The sequence below is a fragment of the Cyanistes caeruleus genome, chromosome 1, assembly GCF_971803275.1.
Source record: "Cyanistes caeruleus chromosome 1, bCyaCae1.hap1.1, whole genome shotgun sequence".
NCBI lineage: Eukaryota > Metazoa > Chordata > Aves > Passeriformes > Paridae > Cyanistes > Cyanistes caeruleus.
Window position 1 is genome coordinate 101,722,633 of NC_141701.1, and position 22,623 is coordinate 101,745,255.

The window sequence follows — 22,623 nt, forward strand, 5'->3', positions numbered from 1 at the left end:
TTATGTTGCAGTCCCTCTTCCAGCTTTTCTTTGTCCCTGGTATGCTAACTTTTAGGTTTATCCTGTCTCAAGATTCCCTCCTCCATGCAGTCTTACTACCTTAAGCTTATTAAAATAATCAGTACCTACAAGATGATTCATGCACTACACTTACTTTCAATAGCTGCATTTGAAGGGCTTAAGAACCACCAAAAGCCAGATAACATACAGGTCTTTTTTGCAGTCTCCCTTAGTATTAGTGTTTTTAAAATGTATTAAATTCTTATGTCTTATATATTCTAAGAGAATGCCTTGCCTTACTTCCTTTTTTGCTATAATGATGATCAGATAAAACTGGTGAGCAACACTACATTTTTTTTTTCATTTTCCAGAGAGAAGATAATGGTTTAGATGGATGTGCCCTATCAACTGCAGTATGCAATTTAATGAGGAAAGTTTCACACCTGTAGTTTTAAAATCAATGAAGTTTCAACGGTGAAAAAACAAAACAGCAGAGTGCAGATGAAGGTTTAATTCTCTCAATTCCTTAAAAAGCTAAAATCACCACCATATATAACACAATAAAACTACATATGGTGCTTGCCCTGCAAAAATCTTGCTGAGATGTTTTGGTTTGTTTTGGGTTTGGGTTTGTTTGTTTTTTTTAAATAAATGTAGACCTGTACTTCTCAAAGCATTTTGAAATTCAAATGATGATTCAACGGACTGCTAAGTATACCTCTATAGATACACAAATGAATATTTTCTTCTAATTACCTTATTTCTCTGATGTGGAATGTGAAAAGGAAAAAAAAAAATCACGTAACTTCAGCATTAAAATAAGAGATTAAAATGCCTCATTTGGCACCAAGTGCTATCATCATAAAAGAAATGAGGGAACCTGAAATGTGTTTCCACTTTTTGAATATCCAGCTCGAATCTAAAAGCCATGAATTTCAAAATAATTTGGATCTGAACTGAGTAACCATCCAAACATTCTTGAGTGACAACACAAAAATTGCTTATAATGTGTTCTGACCTCCAAAAATTGAAAAACACTGGCACTCTAGTGGAAACTTAATGCTAGGCAGCTACCTAGAAGAGTGTTTACAAGGTCACCAGTGAGCCAAGCAGCCAGCCTGCTGCAGTGCTTGCACAATGAATTAGGCTGGATCAGTTAAATAAATACAAGATAAAAGGTGCTGATTTTCCAGATGAGTAGGGTTAGGGTATTTTTTGTGTATGGCAGTGTATCACTTCACCTGCTCTGCATCTTCAAATCAAACCCCACCAAACAAGACCAGAATTACCCACTAAATTAACTATATGCACAATGGCACTGATACCACCTGGCTGAGATGGCTGTTTCCACACAAGGAACAGTTTTTACCTGAGCTGGATACCTGCACCTGGCTTTCAGGTACCTTTTCTAAGGCCCAGCTGAATGACAGCCAAGCTGCATAAATTGACATCTTGGGTGTACAGCATCCTCCCCGTGGTGCCAGCTCAGACCCAGCTGCTACACAATTACACTCCTGTGTGCATTCTGCTCTCTGGCCCCACCAACCACAGTGACCACAGATAGGGACAGATGTAAACTGCCTGTCAGCCAACACCTCCCCTTAACACATGGAAACGGCACTTCAGCAGCATTTATTCTACATGGTTCATGTTCTCTCCTTCCAAATGCCACAGCCTTCACTTCCACATCTAGGCCTACCCATTACACAGTACTTCCTCTCCACATGGGAAGAGTCTATGAGGCAGTAACAGGAAATTCTAATAATTAGAACTTACCAACAGTAAGAGTCATTAGAACTGTGCCTATAGCATGGTGATTGATTTGGCAAGTTGCTGTCCTAAAAGATTGTTTAATCTAAAAAGCATTTTCTTAAACCTTATTTTCTGAAGTTCCCTATACAAAGACCTGTTCATATTTCTGTCAAGCTGAAAGAAGTTTATTGCGCTCACCATACCAAAGTTTTCCTTTTGCTAAGCTGATGTCAAGAAGAGAAAATATAATATCTTTGTTTGAGAAAGGAAGTGCAAAACCTACCCCTTGACTCACCTCCCATCCTCTTCCTAAAACACCTTCCAAATATGTACACTTCCAAATCTTTGTGGAGTTTGGTGTAGAGAATGCAGCAACCCTTGGTGAGCAGAAATTTGGTTTTCAGGTAACTCAGTTTGCTGCCTGGAACAAATGCAATCTCCAGCTATGCACAGAAACAAGAGACTGCTGTCAAATCTACAAAATTAACACCAGATGCGCCCCCAACCCCCTCCCCCTAAACCTTAGGAAATTTTAGTTTAAATTCCCTGGTTTTTTATTAGAGGCTTTTGTATCCTGTCTATCAAATTATTATAGACATACAGTATACATAAAAACAGCCCAGACAGAAAGACAATAAACCAGCACATACTTACTAGCCTCTGGTTCTACATGCACAAAGCACGCAGATAAAAAAAAATAAATAATAAAGATAAAATAAAGATATTGACACATCTTAAATAATGTTCTTTAAAACTGGCAGAAGTACTGTGGGCTTATACAGAGCCAGACATGACAGAGGGAGATAACTGTGAGTTGTTGAGCTTTTCAGTGAGTGCAGAAGCAGCATTCGTTTTTAACCTGAACTCTCCATCACACATACATTTAATATGTCTGATATTCCAGTGGAAATGTGATTTGATGTCTTTTGAAAACAACACTTCAGTATGACTTTAAATTATTCCCCATGGGGGACCATTTTACTGCAACGTGCTTTGTTTACTAGCTCTGCTGCTTCCAGCAAGCTGCTTGATAGATGCCAAAGATGAAGATGAGCTCTGTAATGCACATTTTTGGATGACTGAAGACGAAATTCTCTTCTTCTTGGCATAGTTTTCCAAATGATCATGATTCTTAAAGCATTCATTACTATGTAGTAAGCCAATCTATATTTCTGTCAAATCCTGTTATTTACAATTTATGGAGAATAAAGATTAGAAAGGAGAGATACTTCAGTGAGCAAAACAACACACACAAGGAACACTTTCTAATTTTTATTCTCCCCAGTGACCTTGTTATCCCTGTCCTTAAATGACAGAGGGATCATTAACAAGTCACACATTTGCAAACAGGAATGGTGATTGTACAATAAAGTACTTGGATATAAAAAATAAAAGCATTCCAAGATTATAGGAAAGGACAGCCTTTTGGCAAAAAGATAAACAGTTAGTTTATTTTTATTCTTTTGTTGCACATTCATTTTTTATTATTACTGGTTTTAAAGTAACAGCTAAAAGCTCCAATGAAGATCGGAGTTTCACTTCTGTGCCCAAGAACATAAGAACAGGTGCTCTGGATTTGAAGAGCTGATCACTAATTAGAGGAGAAGGGCTGATCAACTCACTGAAACAAAGTTCCACTTGCCGTGTACTTTGAATCATACTAGCAACATAGACAAGCATGAAACAAATAATAATTACCTCAACATTAAAAAAAAACTCTGAGAGACCTTATCAAGACAAACTCGTCATACTTCTCAAGCAGCTGGTCAGGTGCATAGAAAAGACAAACAAGAAAAAAAGCCATAGTAATCATCTGAACAGTGCATGCTAATCCTGCTGTTTCTAACCAAATGCCTCTAACCTCTAAACATCATGACTCAGCTATATCCATAACTACTGTCAGTGGTCACCATTCTCAGGCTGGACTCTTCTTTTTTGACATAGAACCTTTCATTTGTGCTCTCTTTATCTCAGCAAGGGAATACTAAGCTTTGTGATGGGACCAAAATTCCAATTTTCAGAAGAAATAATTTTTTAAAATTATATGATGATTACAGATCTACTCAATAAAACTTTACAAAAAGGAAAATTTTTCTGCCATTTGGCCCTCCACTGAGGACTAAACTAAAACAAATCAGCTTTTACAATTTTTCTTATTGTTTTAAGATGTATTAAAGGTCATGACTATCCTGGCTCGATTCAGGCATGCCAGTTGCACCAGATGAACCTTAGACGGTCAGCTCTAGTCCACATTAGAGCTTACAATTATTTGCCATTTCAGTTATGTGAAACTTGGCAAATGCCTAACACGTCAATGACAAAGGCACAGACCACGAAGCTACTCTGCAAAGAGCTGCTAAGAAACATCGTTCACCTTATCTGCCTGATCTGCTCCTCTGGCAAACACACAAATACTGGCAGAAGCTTTACACAGCACCTCCCAAGTCTTTTTGAGGGAAAGTCAGGTGGGGAAGTCCAACCTACTGCTAACTAACCTGTAGAGAAATAATCTCAAACCAGCTGCATAACAGCCAGAATCAAAAGAGAAGCATTTGTGATCTAGTTATCCCTGGGATCACTTCCATTTTTATTCAGGATTATGACTGCAGCAAGAACCACCTTTTTCTCACAATACAGGTAAATGCAGCTACACAAACATGCAGATTTAGGAACAACATCAATTTACTGAATTGGCACCTGAAGCCCTGGTAACAAAATTATTTATTTTTCACTACATGTACTGTACACTTGTGTACTACATCCCAAACCAATGCAAGACTTTCAAGCCTGATTTTAAAAACAAAATACTGACTTTATTTTGCTTTCAGTCCATTCCTTACTTGCTCATAAACCACCTGTATTTATAAGCAAAGGCTGAATCCAGTAACCCTTCCTCATCACACATATCTTAAAAATAGAACTACTATGACAAGCATAATGTGATTTCACACCCCACTTCAGGCAGCCAATTCTGTCATCTCCAATTCCCAGTCCACCGTGGTCCTTCTCATTCCCTACAGTCCTCAAGCATCCCTCTTCTATAAATCCTGGGATGTATTACACATCTGGCATCTACCTGGTCTCTCATCAGCAACAGGCTCTTTTGAGAATCAAGGGTGGCTTGAAAACTTTCTCAGTCATTTTCACTTACATAAAAACTGTGGTAAAATGAGATGCTGTTACTTTGAAGCAATGCTTGCAATCAAGATTTCTCTCAGATTCTGCACTATGAATGATTTTCAAGAAGAAGTATTTTCTTACTTAAAGCTACTCATAACTCATCATTAACAGATTCTGTAAATGTTTATTTACAATTATTTTCCATATGATTTTATTTAAAATTAGAATTAATGCATTATTAACTGACTAAATACAGACTCATCTGCTTATTTTCAAGAGAAAGGTTTCTCCTGTGTTTCCATTGATTATGTTCCCCTTCCCCAGATTCTTCACTTTCCACAAGTTTTTCCTATAGCAAAGTAGAATTGGACACAGAAGGAATTCATGTCCCCAAAAATATGCCATGTAACCCTACTGGAACACATGACTCAAGAAAGTTTTGAAAACAAGCAAGAGAAAATTACTATTGCTTTTCAAGAAAAAAACCCAAACCACAAACAAATGAAAACAAAACCCCCAGGCTCCCCACCCAAACAACAACAACCACCAAAATGAAAAAAATAAAGGAGAAAAAAAAAAATCATGAGTAAGGAAGAAATGTTCAGAACCAAACTGCTGAGGCTCATTTGCGAGATTTCAAGCAGCAGTCTTAAGGAACTCTATGATGTTTGAAATCTGGTGTTTGTCTTTTTTATCCTATAAAACACAATCCTTATCAATTTCTAGCAATCCTAGGCCAGCCAAGATACTGAAGTGCTTTAATAATTCTCACATTATGCACAAATGTGGGCAACAGGTAAGGATAAACTTTCCTTAATGCCACCACCTGCATTAAGCCCCAGGACAGTGTGAAGTCTCCCAGCACCTCCAGCAGGGAGCACCTTTGGCTAAACTAAAAGCTATGCACAACACATATCCTGGAAAATATAACAATGCAATAGGATACAGAGCACAACATTAACCAGAAGCAACAAATGGGTCTAAACCACTGTAACCACAGTAAACTCAAGTGCACAGATTAGTGTTTTCCCCTATAAAGGTTAAATTACTTTATTCCACATTACTTTACAATTAATAATGTGATGCAACATTATCAACATGCAACAACCTGTTCTCGAAAGGAGAAAACAGAGGCATAGAGGTAGCCTAGGCAAGGGAGAACACTCCAAGCATGAAAAAGGATTAGACAGATATAAAAATGTTCAGTGATGTGGGCGAGTCCCTAGGAAGCCAATGGAACATGAGTTCAGTCAGAAAAGGTCACAGACACTGACAAGAAAGTTGAGTTTGATGCAAGGTGAAGGCACTTAGAAGTTTCAGGATGGAATATGGCACCAGCTGGGAGGGAGGGAACTCTTAACATCCACACACTGCCCTTCACACAGACATTCCATCTTGGTATCCTTTTGCTAGACTGAAAATGCTCTCTATAACCAAAGTTCTCCTACAAACTTCTCTCACAAAGATAAACCAATACAGCTCTGAGTGTTCCTACATCTTGAAGGATGCTTCATTTCTCACTGCTCTTGTCAATTAGTGTACACCAGAACATGGTATTTAGTACTAGAAGGCAAAAGCAGAGGTAGCAGAACATTTCCTTGCACAGAAATAGGCTCTGCCACTGAAATTTGTGAATTCATATTCACTAGAACCATTGTTTCCCACTGCAAAGTCCTCCCTCTCTGAATTTTGTTTATATCATTTACACTGGATTGTATTTTAATCACTTAACCCTATCTGTCTTTGTGTGGGTCACCCAGAGATCCAGATGCCATTGTACACCATACTCTTCCTTTTCATTGCTATTTCCCATTCCATCAATCTTTGTGTCTACAGTCATTCCTAGAGATGATTTTGCATTGTCTTTCATTGCAGACAAAATATGACAAGGCATAAAACCCTGCTAGATTTCTCAGGCAGCATATACTTCATATACAGGTATATTTTGAGATCGGTCACACGGTAACTCTGTAACCTACACCGATATATCATGCTTATTTTGTGCCATACCAGTTTCTAAATCAAAAGTGCCTTGACACATGTCTTGCAAAACTGTACGAACATCACGTGGCTTCTGTAAATGTTCCGTCCTATTCTGTAAATGTTCTATCCAGTTCACTTGGAAGTACCTTTGTCCAGAACCTCTAGTGAATTTTCTCAAAAGCATTTGGTTTAATTGTAGATTTAAGGCTATAACTATTTTCAAGGTATGTTTTGATTTTTATCAGTCTAAAAAAACCTTGCACTGTTTTGATTTGCCTTAGAGAGGCAAATATATCTATTTACCTATACTATATATCTATCTATATATCTATACTTTCAGATCTGAGTTAGTTTTACTAAGACTGTAAAAATGCCCCAGAAGTATGTCCAAAGATGTATAAATCGGACTACTAATACCGATAATATATCTGAAGTAGATAGTTCAACAGAATTCTTATCCGCTTTCTCTACTGCAAAATAGACAGAAGAAAAAAGGTTGAAAGCAAGGAATTACAAAAAGGATGTGGAGGCTCCTTTTACTTTTTGGTTGCAAAAATTATTTCATCTGAAAGAGTTTTTTGCGTCAAACAACAAAAAGCTTTACTGTGATCCACATTACCAAGGATCCACAAATTTTCTACAGAAGCAATTGTCCTTTTCACCAGAGGAATAATAACCCAGGTTTGCTATTTTCAAATTCTGTCTGTAAACAATATTTGCCAGAACTATATACAGAATCTTCTGGGTGCCCAATGCAGGACCAAAGGCAATTGGCACACAACTGAAACACAGACTATATCAGGATATCTGAAATACGTTTTCACTGTGAGGGGACTGAGCACTGGCACAGTTGTCCAGGGAAGTGGCCGAGTAGCCCTCCTTGGAGATACTCCAAGGATGTCTGGAGATTGTCCTGGGCCCCTGGCTATAGGTGGCCACACTTGAGCAGCAGGGCTGGACCATGGGACCTCCAGTGATCCTTCTTAGGCTAAACCCTTCTGGGATTCCGTGATGAAAATTTCATATCTACACCGAAAAGGAACATACTATCAAAACTTAAAATGCAAAGAGTAATTTCTCTTCTAGTTAGAAACATATTTTCAACAACAGTGGATGGGGTTTTATAAGAGACTGACAGCGTAAATTGGAGTATACGACTAAGGAGTGGTGTTGTTGCACTGCTTTATCCTGGTTGAACATCTGTTCTGTAGTTTGTGTATTTTGTTTGATTTCCAAACAGAATGTAGAATGAAGAGAGTTTAAAAGATTGCTCTGAAGAACAGTATGAACAGAGCCATGGTCAGTGCATGAGGAAATATTACAATCACAGAAAGCAGCAATCCCATGGGCTACCAGCAAAGTATAATTTGGATCTCAGGATTTCACAGTTACGTCCCATAGCAAAGAATCCTTCAGCTTTGTGTTATATGCCATCAGTTTGGCAATATTTTGAAATCAGTCTCAAAAGAATTTAAGTTTATTGACTGCACTAAGTTAAGCAGAGAATTCTATACATCTCTTCTAAGAAGGCGATGAGTCCAGAGTTATATAAATTCAAAAATTAATACAAGAATATTGTAAAGGAAGCTCATGGGGATTCTTTTAGTTTATTTCAAAAGGTTGGCAACATTTCCTTAGTTTTTAGTTTTAAGCAAACACTACCAGGCTGAACAGGTCAAAGAAGGTTGAATGGAGTAATTGAGTAGTTTAAGAACATGAGCACTTTGTTCTTGCTGATAAATTAGACAGCTGCTCTGAATTACATTTCATGCTGTTTTCACACAACATCTAATTTCCTCCTGCTAGTTCTAAAGCTACTTGGAACTGTACGCAATTAACTCCACCACCTTTCCTTTATCCTTCAAAAAAGCATAAATTTTGTTGGCTTACAGTTCTCTACATATTTTCCTTTCTCCTATAATATCATAAAAAATAATATACATTTGTAATAGAAGAAATGAATTAGCAGAATTATGCAAGTTCTACAATGACTAAGATATATGATCAATTTAATTGTAAAATAGTGCATATTCTTGTATTACAGTATACTGCAAGCTCTAACAAACTGGAGCTTTTTTCCTGTTTCCAATATATTTTGAACAACTCAAAGTATTTTTTCCCCTGGATTTGGAAATAGTACAAAAAGCTAACTTTTTTGTTTCCTGAATACCATTTACACTTTGTCACCAACCTACTTTCAATTATGCAAATTTCCATATAAGTGGATCCAAAATGAAGCACAGTTCTTTTACTGGAAAAAAAAAAAAAAAAAAAAGGAAAAAGTAATTGTGATAAAGAACATTTAAAAAAATAGGAGGTTGCACAAAACCAGTTTTATACAAAGATACAAACAAAACATGCTTTTAGGAAGAAGTATTTCTTTGACATGGTAAGAATAATATGTAGCATAGAGGATCTATAGTACCTATAAATATTTTTTACTGAATGCCTTCATGTCCAGGTCCTGGAAAAGGAAAAGCAGCTTTTGTACAGAAAAACAGTTAAGGCACACACTTAATTTTAAACACAGGCTTAAGTTCTCCCTCCTTGCCCAAGCCTGAGTGGGACAGGTACATGAGCTGCACAGCCACATTGAAAAGATGGGTCATATTTGCTTCTTTTGAAAGACACCACCAAAAATTTGGTCAGAAGTCAGCTGTAATCCTTTCAATTACTTCAACAAACGAAGCTTAATTGTTGGGTGTTTTAAAAAATTGCATTAAAAATTTTATTCAAATTCACTGACTATACAGTTAATTTATACTATAAATACATTCACTGACTATAAAGCCTTGCACTTACACATACTTCTCACGTACAGGAGTGTAAACCAGCATTAACAGTAAGCTTATTTAACATGTTCTGTGAAGTTGTTAATTCTCTTATGGTGGTGTTTTTTAATGATGACAAAAATATGTATGATTTTGGATGATAAGTTGGCAATAAAATTCTCATAACAAATAAAAGTTATGAATTTCTGTTATTCTTGCAGTTAACATGAAGCTAAAATAATGCATTACACTGTAATTTAAAGTTTATTGTTTATTTTCCTCTAGCAAAAGACACTGTAGGCAAATGATAAATCAGTTTCAAACAGACTAGATTCTGAAGGGTCAAACAGATACTCCTATTACAAATGCAAATTGCTTTTTTTCCTGCTCTTCTTACTGATCCATTCAAGTATATTTTTTTTAATTTAATTCAATAAATTTTTGATACTAAAAAAAAAAACCAAGGAAGAAGAAAAAGAACCTCATTTTAAATTTTCCAAGGTTATTAAGAAGTATAATATTGAGTTAAGAGCACTTACACCAATTCATTCACCACATCCTCATATTTCAACCAACTTTTCCAGGAGCTAGCATTTGAGTAACATTTGTTCACAGCAGCTCTGAGTCACACCAGTACGTAGATTTTTTTTTTCTTCTTACTTGCTCAAAATGCAAAAAAATAATTTATTTATTAAGTTGGGGAAAAAAAATTAGTCCCAAAGAAACAGCCAAGTATCCAGATAAAATTATTGGGAATTGTGTTTCCTTAAGTCGGACTAAATTTTGACCTTAAGCAGAAGCATTTTCTCCCAGTGAAAGTACTTAGCAACTTAATTTTATGGTAGGATGAGTGTCACAGTTTGTTTCACTATCTTCCCAGAGATATCTAGTTTCATATGTCAGTTCTCAGACTAAACAACATTGATGTACAAGTATTTTTGTTAAAACCTTCTATAGACTTTGGAAAAAAAACAAGTAGAGTGGATTTCTAAAGTCTAAATTAAAAACAAACAAACAAAAAAACCCTCAAAAAACCACAAAAAAAAACCAACCAAAAAACCCAAACCAAATCAAAAACCCCCAGAAAACCCTACCACCAGACTTTACATCTACTCTGTTGAAGTGATTGTGTGAATACTGTTGACTCAATATAAGACAAAATTACTTATCTTAATCCTTCTATGTATTTATTTAAATTGATTTATTTTAATCCACAGCACTGAGTAATATTCCAGATGAAGTCACCATGAGGTAGTCATGCAACAATATGGCAAAAGACTCCACTTTTAATATCACATATCTGTGTTTTATTGATCCCTCACAAAATCTGATGGAGGATAAGAGACTTTTAATTAAAAGAAGTGATTAAATGCAAATCCTTCCCAAGCCTTTCATGAAAATCTTGCTTCAGACTGTGATTTGAAGAGCCATAGCAAAGCTGAGTCAGTATGCTTAGAAAGAAAAGGTGTATTCCTAACAAGATGAGTTGCAATGAGGTAAGATACTATTGAAGATAAAGGCAATTTCCAGTTCTCAGTAGGAAACAGCTGACAAAACTAGCACTGAAGAATACTTTTTTGCTTTTGCAAAATTAGCAAAACTGCTATTATGTCTTTCAGAAAATTTTAGTGGATTTTAAATTACTCTGGCATCTCGCTTTGTTTTATTCACTCTAATGACAAAGAATTGAATCTTGTTTAAGTGGAGCTGTTTCCATAACTGTAGCAGGGGAAAGTGTAATAGAAACAGATGATGGTGAATATTGCTTCTTACTTCAAGGTGATACCTTGGCACTGCAGAGAGTCCTTCTGTTTCAGAAGGCTCAGCTTAGTCAGTTAAATATATCACTGATGTGACCTCCTTCATTTCAGGGAATGAGCTGAAAATGTCTTTTCTGATTAAATTCCATTTTTTCATAAGTGAACCAACACAGAAAGAATTTACTTTTTCTTCTTAAAACAGCCATAACATGTTGGGATCTATAACTTTCCTAATGAACTTTTCTTAAGTATCTTCTTCCTCCTTGATTTTCTCTGGAAATTTTACTTTAAACATACTTTTATATATCTTTACATTTTTCTCTTTCAATTTTATTTATATAGCAATTGACATAAAACATTAAAGTAAAAAAATACAATCCCAGAAACAAATTTCTTAATGTAAAAGTTCAAGCATGAAGAAAAAGCCTCTAAAACCAGAGAATTAAGGTAGAAGGAATCTAAAGAAATTTTTCAATAAGTCTGCTTTATCAAAGCCAGACACAAATACATCTAATGTGAAGAGGGCAGAAAGCACACAAATAGTAAACTGACTGAAACAAAAGCAACATTCAGAATTTGTATGAAGGAGAAGACCTTACTATCTACGCTGGGATGAGGAAGGAGACTTAAATGTGTATGCAATTACATGGAAAAGAATATGAAACCAGAAAGACTGGTTTCATAGAAAAGAATCACAGAATATGGTGAGTTTGAAGGGACCCACAAGGATCACGGAGTCCAACTCCTGGCCCTACATGGGACCATCCCCAAGAGTCACCCCATGTGCCCAAGAGTATTGTCAAAATGGTTCTTGAATTCTGTCATGCTTGGTGCTGTGACCACCTCCCTGAGAAGCCTCCTCAGTGCCCAGCTACCCTCTGGGGGATGAACTTTTCCCTAATATCCAACCTAAACCTCCCCTGACACAATTTCAGGCCGTTGCCTTGGGGCCTGTCACTGATCACACAGAGAACAGATCAGTACCTGCCCCTCCTCTTCCTCTCACAAGGAAGTTGTAACTGCAATGAGGTCTCCTCTTGGTCTCCTCCAGGCTGAACAGACCAAGTGAAATCAGACCCTCGTCATCTGGCTTCCCTTCAAGGCCCATCACCCTCTTTGTTGTTCTCCTTTGAATGCTCTCTAATAGTTTAATATATTATATTGCTGTGACCAAGACTGAAGTGTTTTGGAGAGGAATATTTGGATAAAAGTCAAACCCCAAATTAGTACAAATCCATAGGTTTATATCACTCAGAAGCACATAGCAGATACCCATTTTAAAACCACTTTGGATCAAAAAGTGCAGATACAATACAAAGGTTCAAGAACCAAAGCTCAGAAAAACCAGGAAAATGTCTGTCACCTTATCAGTACCCAGGCTAGGTAGAGCAAAATCAGAGGTATATTTAAAGCTTCACATGTGCTCAGATGCCTCCCAGGCAGCAGGCAGGCTCCTGTGAGGCTCCTGGCTAAGGCAAAGGTTAAGACATGTGTCAGTAAGTACTGTGCAATCCTCTGTGTGGGTCTCTCGGAGCTCTTCTGTAGGGTATAAATAAATAAACCGCCCTTGTAAAGTAATGACTGGATTACTCATCTACGTATTATTCAAGAGTCTCACTTCTCTTGTTCTGGCAGGAGTTTTGACCTTCAACCTCAGACTACTCTTCCTGCTAAAATATTTTATATGATTACACTCCATTTTCACCTAAAAATTCTCCACTAGCTCTAGCTAATGCTCACTTCATCTGGTATAATGAAATACACAATATTTTTTTTTTGGTAAAAATTTCAGTAACCCAGTAGGAAGAACTCTGGCAAAGTACAATGTGTTGTTACTGTTGTTGTGCAATTATTAGCGATAATTGCATTCTAAAGTAATTCAGAAATATGAAGTTACTCAACTGGCATTTAGCTTGAGCGTGATAATACTATATTTTAAGATCTCTTCTGGTTTTCACACAATTTACAACACAGTAGGTTCACAGATTTCTATTGAATAAGTCTTGATTTACATAGTTAGAAAAAATTTGCATTTGTCTGGCTGAAAATCACCTTGTGAGAACTTCATCAGTTGCACAGCTAATAGTGCATTATCATAAAGGAGACTTAAAAAATCTACCAATGATGTCTGCAGTTATTTTTTGAAATACAGCATAATTAAGTGAAGAACTCAAGCATGTTTTTGGTGAATATGAATTCACTGAAGAAAATCCTGTCAGAATAAATGTTTTGAGAGGGGTTTTAATTTTTTTCTTTACTAGTTTTCAGGAGAAGGAATATGCCATAAAATCTGGAACCATCATAAAGCTGTGCAGGGTTTTAACATTAACTTTTAAACAGAAAAAAGGGACTAGAAGAAGAAGGCTAAATAGGACAAGAATCTGGCTAAAAAGCAAATGATACTGTTTTTTTCCAAAAGGAAATGTACTAAATTGAAGAAAACGTTAGTAGGATAGATTCTCAAGGATCAGTGCTAGCACTAATCTTAATATTTTAATAACTGCAGCATAAGACAAAGTTTACTAGTGATTAGGTCAGAAGGCATCATTAACACAAAGAGATGGATATCTTATGGAATTTAATGCATGGCCCTGTAGCATGAAATAAAAATAGGATGAAACTTAATAGCATCAAAAGCACGAGAAATGCATTTCTGGGGTCTAATAAAAAAACATGCTATGCCCTGGGAGCTGAGGAACTGCCAAAGAACAAGAAGTATGAAAGTATGCCAACTGGTCACAAGATCGGTCTACAAGTCACACAAAGACAACCAGGTGGTATAAATGATAAATACAATCCTACGTTGCATTCAGCACACAGAGAACAGCAAAAATTTCGTGTCAAAGATACAAAACCTCCTACAGAAGATTCCATGCAGAAAAATGTTCACACATGAATGAACTGGTATACGTTGCCCATAAAAAGGGAAATTAGAAGACAGTTCCTCGTTACCAGAACAATGGCCTTTTGTAGTATCAGCTAAATAGGAGAGAGTAAAGGACAAAATCCACCTGCTGTTACATAAAAATGAAGAGCTAGTTGAAAGCTAGGAAAGGATTACATTGTGTGGGATGAAATTTGTTAGCCATTAGATGACCCAGCCAACCTTTTTCATTCTTCTTACCTCTACTTTCTAGTTTATCAAGTCATTGTAAAGGTTGCACTCACCACATATCCAGGAAAATACATAATTTAAAACCTTCATTAGTAGTATTTTTGTTTCCAAAACAGATGGCATTTGCAAAGTAAAAAATTGCCTAATCCATATCTAGTATAATATTATATAATTTAATACTGGAAAAATAATACAGTAATTCTTTTTTCTCCCACTTGAGAATATATGTACTATGGTGAGAAATATTGGGGGAATTTGAATCCAAAGCAAACAGTCGATCTGGAAAATGTCCCATGTTCCAGCTTTGCAGAATGGGCTCTGTGAGGTGCTAGACTTCAATAATCCATCTATTTTCCGACACAAGGTCAAGAGACTTTCCAAAATTGAGAGCAAAAGAGCAACCATTTATTAACTATATGTAGTGTCAGTCCCTCTACAGAGACACAAAACAAAAGCTGATTTTGTTTCTTTCTTAAGACCCAATATTGCATTCCATGGTTCAGGTGAACACTTCATGAGCTGTCATTTCTGGGAGTTCTGAACAATAATTAAAGCAAAGAGGACATGATGTTCTGTCATGAATTCTCTTGAGATCTGCACTCAATACAGCTTTTTCCATAGTTAATGCACAGTGTTGACACATAGTTATGAGTATATTTACTCGGTTTTTACTGGAAGATTGGTAATCAAACAAGTTTTTATCACTCCGCTCTGCTGGGAAATTTGTATTACAAACCGTAATGCTCCATGGCTCAAAATAAGCTTGTTATTTTTTAACATGTCTATAACTAATTACTTTTTTTTTTTTTTTTAAATACAAGTAGAATTTTCTGTTTTGCAGCTAGTTTATTTATTTTTTTTCTGAGTTCGGGTAATAAAGTAGGCACTCTGCAAATATACTGAACTCCTGAAAGTTAAATTTCTACACGACACACTACGAGCCAGATTTACTTTGTCTCTGCACAGCTTTCACCTCTCAAGTGATAAAAAAATACCCAGAACTATTCAGTCATTGAGTTTAGGTAAGTTTGGGGTTTGTTAGATTTTTTTTTCATAGGGAAGAGAAGAATCTAATCACTTTCCTGTATTATTTCCCTCAGCACTTTGCCATAATCACCATCAATATAATTATATTGCATTTCCATGCAAGGAACTCAAGCACTTTACAAAGCATCAAAGAGAAAGGTCTTCTAGCTTGCTATAAGATGTGCTTTAGTTCCACAAGGAATACTTAACATCTGAAATGAGGTCAATATGAAACACTGTGCTAGTCAAAAGCCCTTTAAGATCTCAAATACTGTGTATTTACAAACAACAGGAAAGAAAAAAAAAAAGGTAGCAGCGATACAGTTCTAGTAACAGAGAAAAGTAGTGCATTTTATTGCATTGAAAATTATTCTGATAGAATTTTATTAATATAATAAAATTATGGAATATCCATATGGAAGGAACATGAGAAGGACACTCCAACTCCCAACCCTGCATAGGACAGCCCCAGGAGACACACCATGTGCCTGAGGGCATTTTCCAAATGCTTCATGACTTCTGTCATGCTTGGTGCTGTGACTTCCCTGGGGAGCCTGTTCCAGTGCCCAGCCACCCTCCAAAGGAGGCAAACATTTTTCTACTACCCAACCTAAACCTCCCCTGACACAACTCCAGGCCCTTGGCTCAGGTCCTGTCACTGGTCACCAGAGAGAAGACATCAGTCTCTGCCCCTCTTCACTTTGTGAGGAAGCTGTAGACTGCTATTCTTCCACTTAAGCTTATACCTTTAGTTTGTTATAAATTAAATACAAGGTACTGAAAAAAAAAAAAATACTCGGGAAGTATACAGAAATTGTATATGCATGAAACAACATTTATTGTTATCCAGCATCCAGTACTTAATGAACTGAACCAAAGGCTGCATCCAGGCTTTTAACAGCAACTGCTATTTATTTCTACATAAATTTCTCTAATCCCTCTGAAAATCTTAATACTTTTAATTGTCCCTGTATCTGTGGCTGTGAGCTTGTACAATTTAATTGCAATCTGCACAAAAATTAGTTATTTTGCTACAAACATGGAACATGTTTGATATTACACTCTGAGCTTTGGCATTTAAAAAAAAAAATCCAACAAAAACAACAAAAACCCCACAAACAGAAAATACTTGTTTGTGGTTTTTATTATGATTTTATAGGCTTCTACTATATTTTCTCTGTCCAAGCTGAAGTCCTAATCCATTTAGTCTCTTTGCATGCAAACACTCCACACCACTCATCATTACCCATTCCCATATTTTTTTTAAATCCAGCTGTACAAAACTGCCTGTTTGTCCTATACAGTCAATTTGGTCTGCTCTGATCCAGCTTTCATCTAACCCTGTGGCAAACAAAACACTCATCAAGTTCAATGATCTAAAGTCAAACTCCTAACTATATTTATGCAGCAATACCTGTATTTGAAGTACTTTAACTACTGATTACATACCTTAAAAGAAAGGTAGGAAATACAGAACTGGTGCTAGCATGAGTGGGCACAACAATAGCAAAATTAATTAGAAAATACCAAGGCATATCAGGTGAGAATCTGTCACTAGATAGATCTTAATTAGAAAAAAATAGCTTAATTATACATAATTATATATAATTTGGAAGAATCACTTCCATCTTATGATTCCCCATAATGCTTTTACAGTGCCCTATAATCTTCTGTACACCAGGATTGTTAGCAAACGTATGAAAATTAATATAAAAAGCATGTCTATTTAAATTACCTTACATTGTTCTGCCTTTCTTTTTGAAGTATAGGTATAAACTACTGCTTAGATTTTATGTAGGAGTTGTATTATTTATCAAAGTAGTCTTTCCTTGACTGTCATGATTTTGCTGTTTTACAAAGAAATACAAGTAGACATTAAATTTAAAGAACATTGGAATTAAAATATTTCTGTAAGAAGCACATTTATTTTATCATGTAGACTGATAAAATCTGAGTTTACAGGAGAAAAAAACATGCAGCAGGATACAGCAAACTGGGACAGTTTTTGAGACAACATCTTCATCTTTTTGTCTCAGAATAAATACTCATTAGTAAAACTGTTCACAGGGAAGATGAGGTTTGATAAACACATTTGTTTTCAAAATCTCTGAAGCTGTTCAAATATCCTAACTCATTATTCTCCAAGTGAGATATTTCACTGAACAAGTAAGTTCATTTAAAACAAGAACTTGAACAATCATATTTGAAATAAAATATTTTTTTTTTTAAAAAAAGACCATTTAAATAAAAATGCTTTTGTTGATCTTAACTATAATTTAGGAATGTCTTTGAGAATTCAAGTTCTTGCTCCAATTTAAGACAAAGATATCTTTTAAAGGTTTGCCTATTTCTTTCCAGGACAAAGTAATCTCTCAAATCCAGATGTACAGTAAAGGCACACAGGTGTTTATCTAACCTCACTCTTCTGAAAATAGTGAGCACAGCAGCTTCCTTTTAGGTGTGGGACAGAGCTGATCTTCTAGAACTCCACAGGAGTAGGCAATCTGTCCCTTTGGATCTATTGGGTGACAGGGAATCACCATTTTTGTGAGGTTTGGTTGGTCTATTTCCTCGAAAAAATGCTACCTCTTGTATTTTAGCCACAGAGTTCCACGAAGTACATTTTTAATGGATTTTTTTTGTTTTTATTTCACCTGCATCTGTGACACATATATAATAAACACTGCACTACTACCTTGACTTTTCAGTGCTCTGTCCCTCCCAAAATAACTTGCAACAAAGAGCTTGAAGTACAGTGAAAAAACATCTTAACAACGTAACAGATCTAGATCCTGTGCAGAAGCACTGCACCTCCCAACAAGGGCCTCTAGTCTTCCCACCTCCACAGGTGACCTTGGTGGCACTAAAACAACTGGAATGTGAAAGCCAAGGAGTATATCACAATCTACAAGGTGTCTTGCTTACACACACACATGCACACACGGAGAAGAAAACAATATTCCCATTAAAGATGTTAAAAGATGATGGCCAAAGCTGATGAAGCAGTCTATCACAACTTCATTCTATTTCTGCCATGCAATTTCAATGAAAGGAAGGAAATATTAAAGAGTATTTTAAAAGCTACACTATACCTGCTTGCAGCACCTGTTTCCAGTCTATACAGACTAATTCTTTCTGATGAATGTAACTAACAGAGAATGGCAACAAAATACTCACTAAGGGAAACAATCACTACACTCACCACTTCTCCTGTAAAACCTCCAATCACATCTGTTGTTTGCACACACCAGAACTTTATTGACAATTTTAATTTGAATTTAGAAAACAGCACTCAGTTATTGCACGGCAGTTGAGGGTTTTTTTTTTGGCTTTTTGTTAGGTTGTTGCTTGGGGTTTTTTTTAAAGACCTATGTAACTGCTAAGCTCTTTCACCATCAGGGAATTACCCAGGTTTTTTAATAAAAATGTCTGGAAAAAACCATGAACTAGTGATATTAAATTTTATCAACAGGCTTCTCAGCTTAATTCTTACAGACAAGAAACCAATACAACAATAAAAATGTTAATTGAGAAAGTTTTTGGAAAGATGCTGCAGACAATACAACTACATGCACAGGAAATTAATTCTGTAGGTGATGTGTAAAAGATGGGTTATAAAGTTAACGAGATATTACTTAAGGCAAGGGAAACAATTAGACTATTAACAGTGAAGATAAAGTGACATTTTGCCATCAAATATAATGAAACTAATTAAAAGTGAAATGAAAATTTAGATATGAATATGAAAATAAAATTGAACGAGATAAAAGGCCTAAAGAGTTCACAGGCTCAAAATCCAAACAAATATGTCCAAAACCACAGCACCTATAAAGAATCTGAACAGTTTATCATTTTTGCACATGCTAAAAATCTGAAAGATCCATCCTCCTTCAAGGCATGGATTGGTCTGCTATTTTTTAAGACTAGAAAGAAATTTTATAGGCACCAGAAACAAAACTAAAAGGCTTGGGTGTAATTGCAAACAGAGTGAGTTGAGAGCTTACTGAAAAAGCAGTAAGCTGTGCAGGTAATCATTCTGAAGAATCTGTAATGCTTAAAGGAAAGTTTCTTCTCCAAGGAATGTTGCAGGCACATGCAACAATGGAGCAAGTGAAATCCATAGCTATTAGCTTTTATTGTTTCACAAAATACTTTTCTGACACTAGAGAAGCATGACAGATGCCAAGTCCAATTCTGCTTACACCACTAGTTTAATTCACATAACCTGATGAAACAACAGGGGATTTAGACTTATCAAGACATTTTATGCAATAAGCAGTCTTTCTTTGCCATCAGCAGGTGGGATTGCATACAAACACTTCAGTGTCCTTGGTTCAGAAGGGCTTTTGAAGCAGAGAATTGAATGGTTCCAAGACTCTGGTTAACAATGCCAACATGTTCCTCAAGCAATCACTCACCCTTTCATGGGTCTGTCTCCATTTTTTATTTTGCATGCCCAGTATTTCCTTGTTATTTCTTTACTGCTTATTCACTTACATAACTCTGAAAGCCCTATGATCACCCCTCTTTCTCCCACTGTTTTGAATGATCCCACTACTAGGATCATTATCAGATGATGATGCTGTCCTTGCCCTCTGTTGCTGGCTCCTCTCTGTCAGTACTGACATCTTGTTTGTGTCTTGTTCATGGATGTCCTGCAATAATTTCAGCCTAAAAGACCTATAAGCAACACTTGAATTTTCAGTGCTTCTTGTTAAACCATCCCACTTTTGTGAAAAGTTCACTATATATATTATCCTTAAAAATCCCTCAGATTTACCAGGTGCCACAATCCCACAGGCACAGACTGGCAGCTAAGGGTTTGCATGCCATATTTACTAACCATGACCACAGACATCTCACCTTCCCCTGGGGCTTTGCTTTCCTCTTTTTTCATACAAATATCCTAGCTGTTGTCTTGGAACTAGTATGTGAATTCTTTTTAATAAGAACTAGTTTACATATTACTTTCCCCTAGCCTAGAGGCCTCATCTTTCAGGATGCAAAGACAGGTCTAAATTCCTTTTTACATAGCACTTGCTAGTCTGTCTTAATAATGCATCCCTCATGCTCAGAAAAAATATGAAATAAAAAAAAAATGCTTAGAAAAAAATGAGATAATATGGAATGTCTTTGGAAAATTTCCAGAAATAAGGAGAGTGACAACAAGGAAAGGAATAACAGATCATCCTAAAAGAAATGTTTCCTAGCTGCAGAACATGCAAGAAGTCTAAGAAGATAACAATACCCTCTCCTGTTATCTAGAAACATCCCTTGTTGATTTAGCCTTTGAAAAACTTCGGACATTGTCAGCATACAATCAAGCAAACCTGTAATGTTGTATAAAATATAATTGCTTAATAATTGCTTGTTGAACAGTGTGTTCTCAAGAGAAAAAGAATAAGCATTTTCCCAGTAATTACCTTTTTAATTCCAATTAGCCAGCCTATATACTTACTCTGTATGTTACAGTGACCAGGTCTGCAAAGGGTAAAGTCTCAGCCCTCAGAAATAGTTATTTTGCTAATCTGAAACACATACATTCACATACAAATCACTACCAAACCATAGTGGCAGAAGCACAATGTACAGAGGAGTCTCCAGACCATCTGGTGCTACAAGCACTGACCACATGTTTGCTGAATAACATGCACTTCTCTGAGAATTGCAAGGCACAGAACTTAGTTCCACGGACCTCTGGGTCTCTAGAAAGCGAGACACCAAAAGCAGGGAGTCAGTTGCCCAAATCTTAAGTTTTCTAGTGACAAGCCATGTATGTGAACAGTTACCATAATTGCAGTCTATTATTCAAATCCGGGCCAAAATGAGACCTTCTATGATTTTTCTTCTGATTTCAAAGATATGAATGCTAGCATTGGAAAATTAAAGACTTGCCTCTCACCTATCCAGTCCCAGTAAGGGACTGTCTCCAAGAAAATGCTGAATAGATACCTGGAAGATATGATTTTCAACCAACTTAATTATATTTGTATAAAAATCTGCATGGATACTCTTGTATCAGCTCCCACTAGTTTTACTTTAGTTGGGTTTGAGGTTTTTTTGTGGGTTTTTTTGTGGTTTTTTTTAGTTCTTTTGCTTAGGGACACATTTAAGATGAATGGAGGAAGGCTGCTTTCACAAAACAAAATACAGTCCATAAAGGGATTTGTAAAAGTTTACTCACCCAGTGGGGATCATGCCTTTTAATAAACTTTCTCATGTGAACAATATGAAACTGCCACTTCTCTCCAAATTCCCCAAACAAATTTAAAAGCAAGGTGCATTCTTTCCAGCACAATCTACTGACTGAGTGATGCCACTTCTAGGCAACACCATTTTTATTCCTAGTATGCTCTTAAGTTTCCCTTGGGAATCCCTTACTTATTTCTAGCAAACTACAGGAGCACACAGCTAGAATTTTAGAAATATTTCTTAAGAACCTGACTCGATCTTCTCGAGTGTGACCCGGCTAGCTCAGTGATGAGGTTTCTCTTCACTCGAGTTTTGAGCCAGCATATGTTTGTGAGATTCACTGATTTTCTTCAAGAATTCAAGTCTATAGAGCGAGTAAAGAAATCAGGGGGGGACTCTCTCTCTGGTTTGCATTCCACAGTTTATTTCTGTGAAGGGGAATCCAAGGGACGAGAGACAAAGGATTTGGGGTCTGGGGGGTCTCTTTTAACAGGGTTTCTCGGAGGGAGGGAACATCAGAGAGAGAACCAATTATTTTTCTCAGTTAGTACATCTTACAAACTTTCTACAAATCAAGGTTACACACACCAAGATAAGAAATAACAGACACCAACTTCTTCAAATGCCCACAAAGGTGTAGGAGTATTCTCCACAGAGGGGCAGAGGAGCAGAGAGGGGGGGCTTGGTTTCCTGTCAACCCAGGGGGGAAAGAAAGGGAAGGCAAGGTAAGCCTGGCCTCTCAGCTTCCATAGCTCAGAGGCATTCTGGGACAGGAAAAACAGAGTTACAAACTTCCGTGTTGGAAAGAAGGGTTCTCTTCTCTCAACCCCGTGCTTTCCTGGGCTAAAGAAACTTCAAGCAGCTGGAAATGCCAGCGGGGTCCTCTCTTTACTCTATCCGGCCT

At 36.5% G+C, this 22,623-nt stretch overlaps 1 protein-coding gene across 8 annotated transcripts in view; it reads right to left on the minus strand.

The window, feature by feature from the left end:
* The window catches only part of TPK1 (thiamin pyrophosphokinase 1), a 303,147-nt gene that overhangs the window by 255,497 nt on the left and 25,027 nt on the right, over positions 1–22,623 (minus strand). Inside the window, exon 3 of one of the 8 annotated variants that reach the window (XM_086845539.1) lies at positions 9,051–9,106. The exons of the other annotated variants lie outside the window; for them this stretch is intronic. Within the exon in view, the coding sequence (XP_086701665.1) occupies positions 9,051–9,072 (22 nt within the window). The 5' untranslated portion in view covers positions 9,073–9,106. The remainder of the gene's footprint in view (positions 1–9,050; positions 9,107–22,623) is intronic. 8 annotated transcript variants of the gene reach the window in all.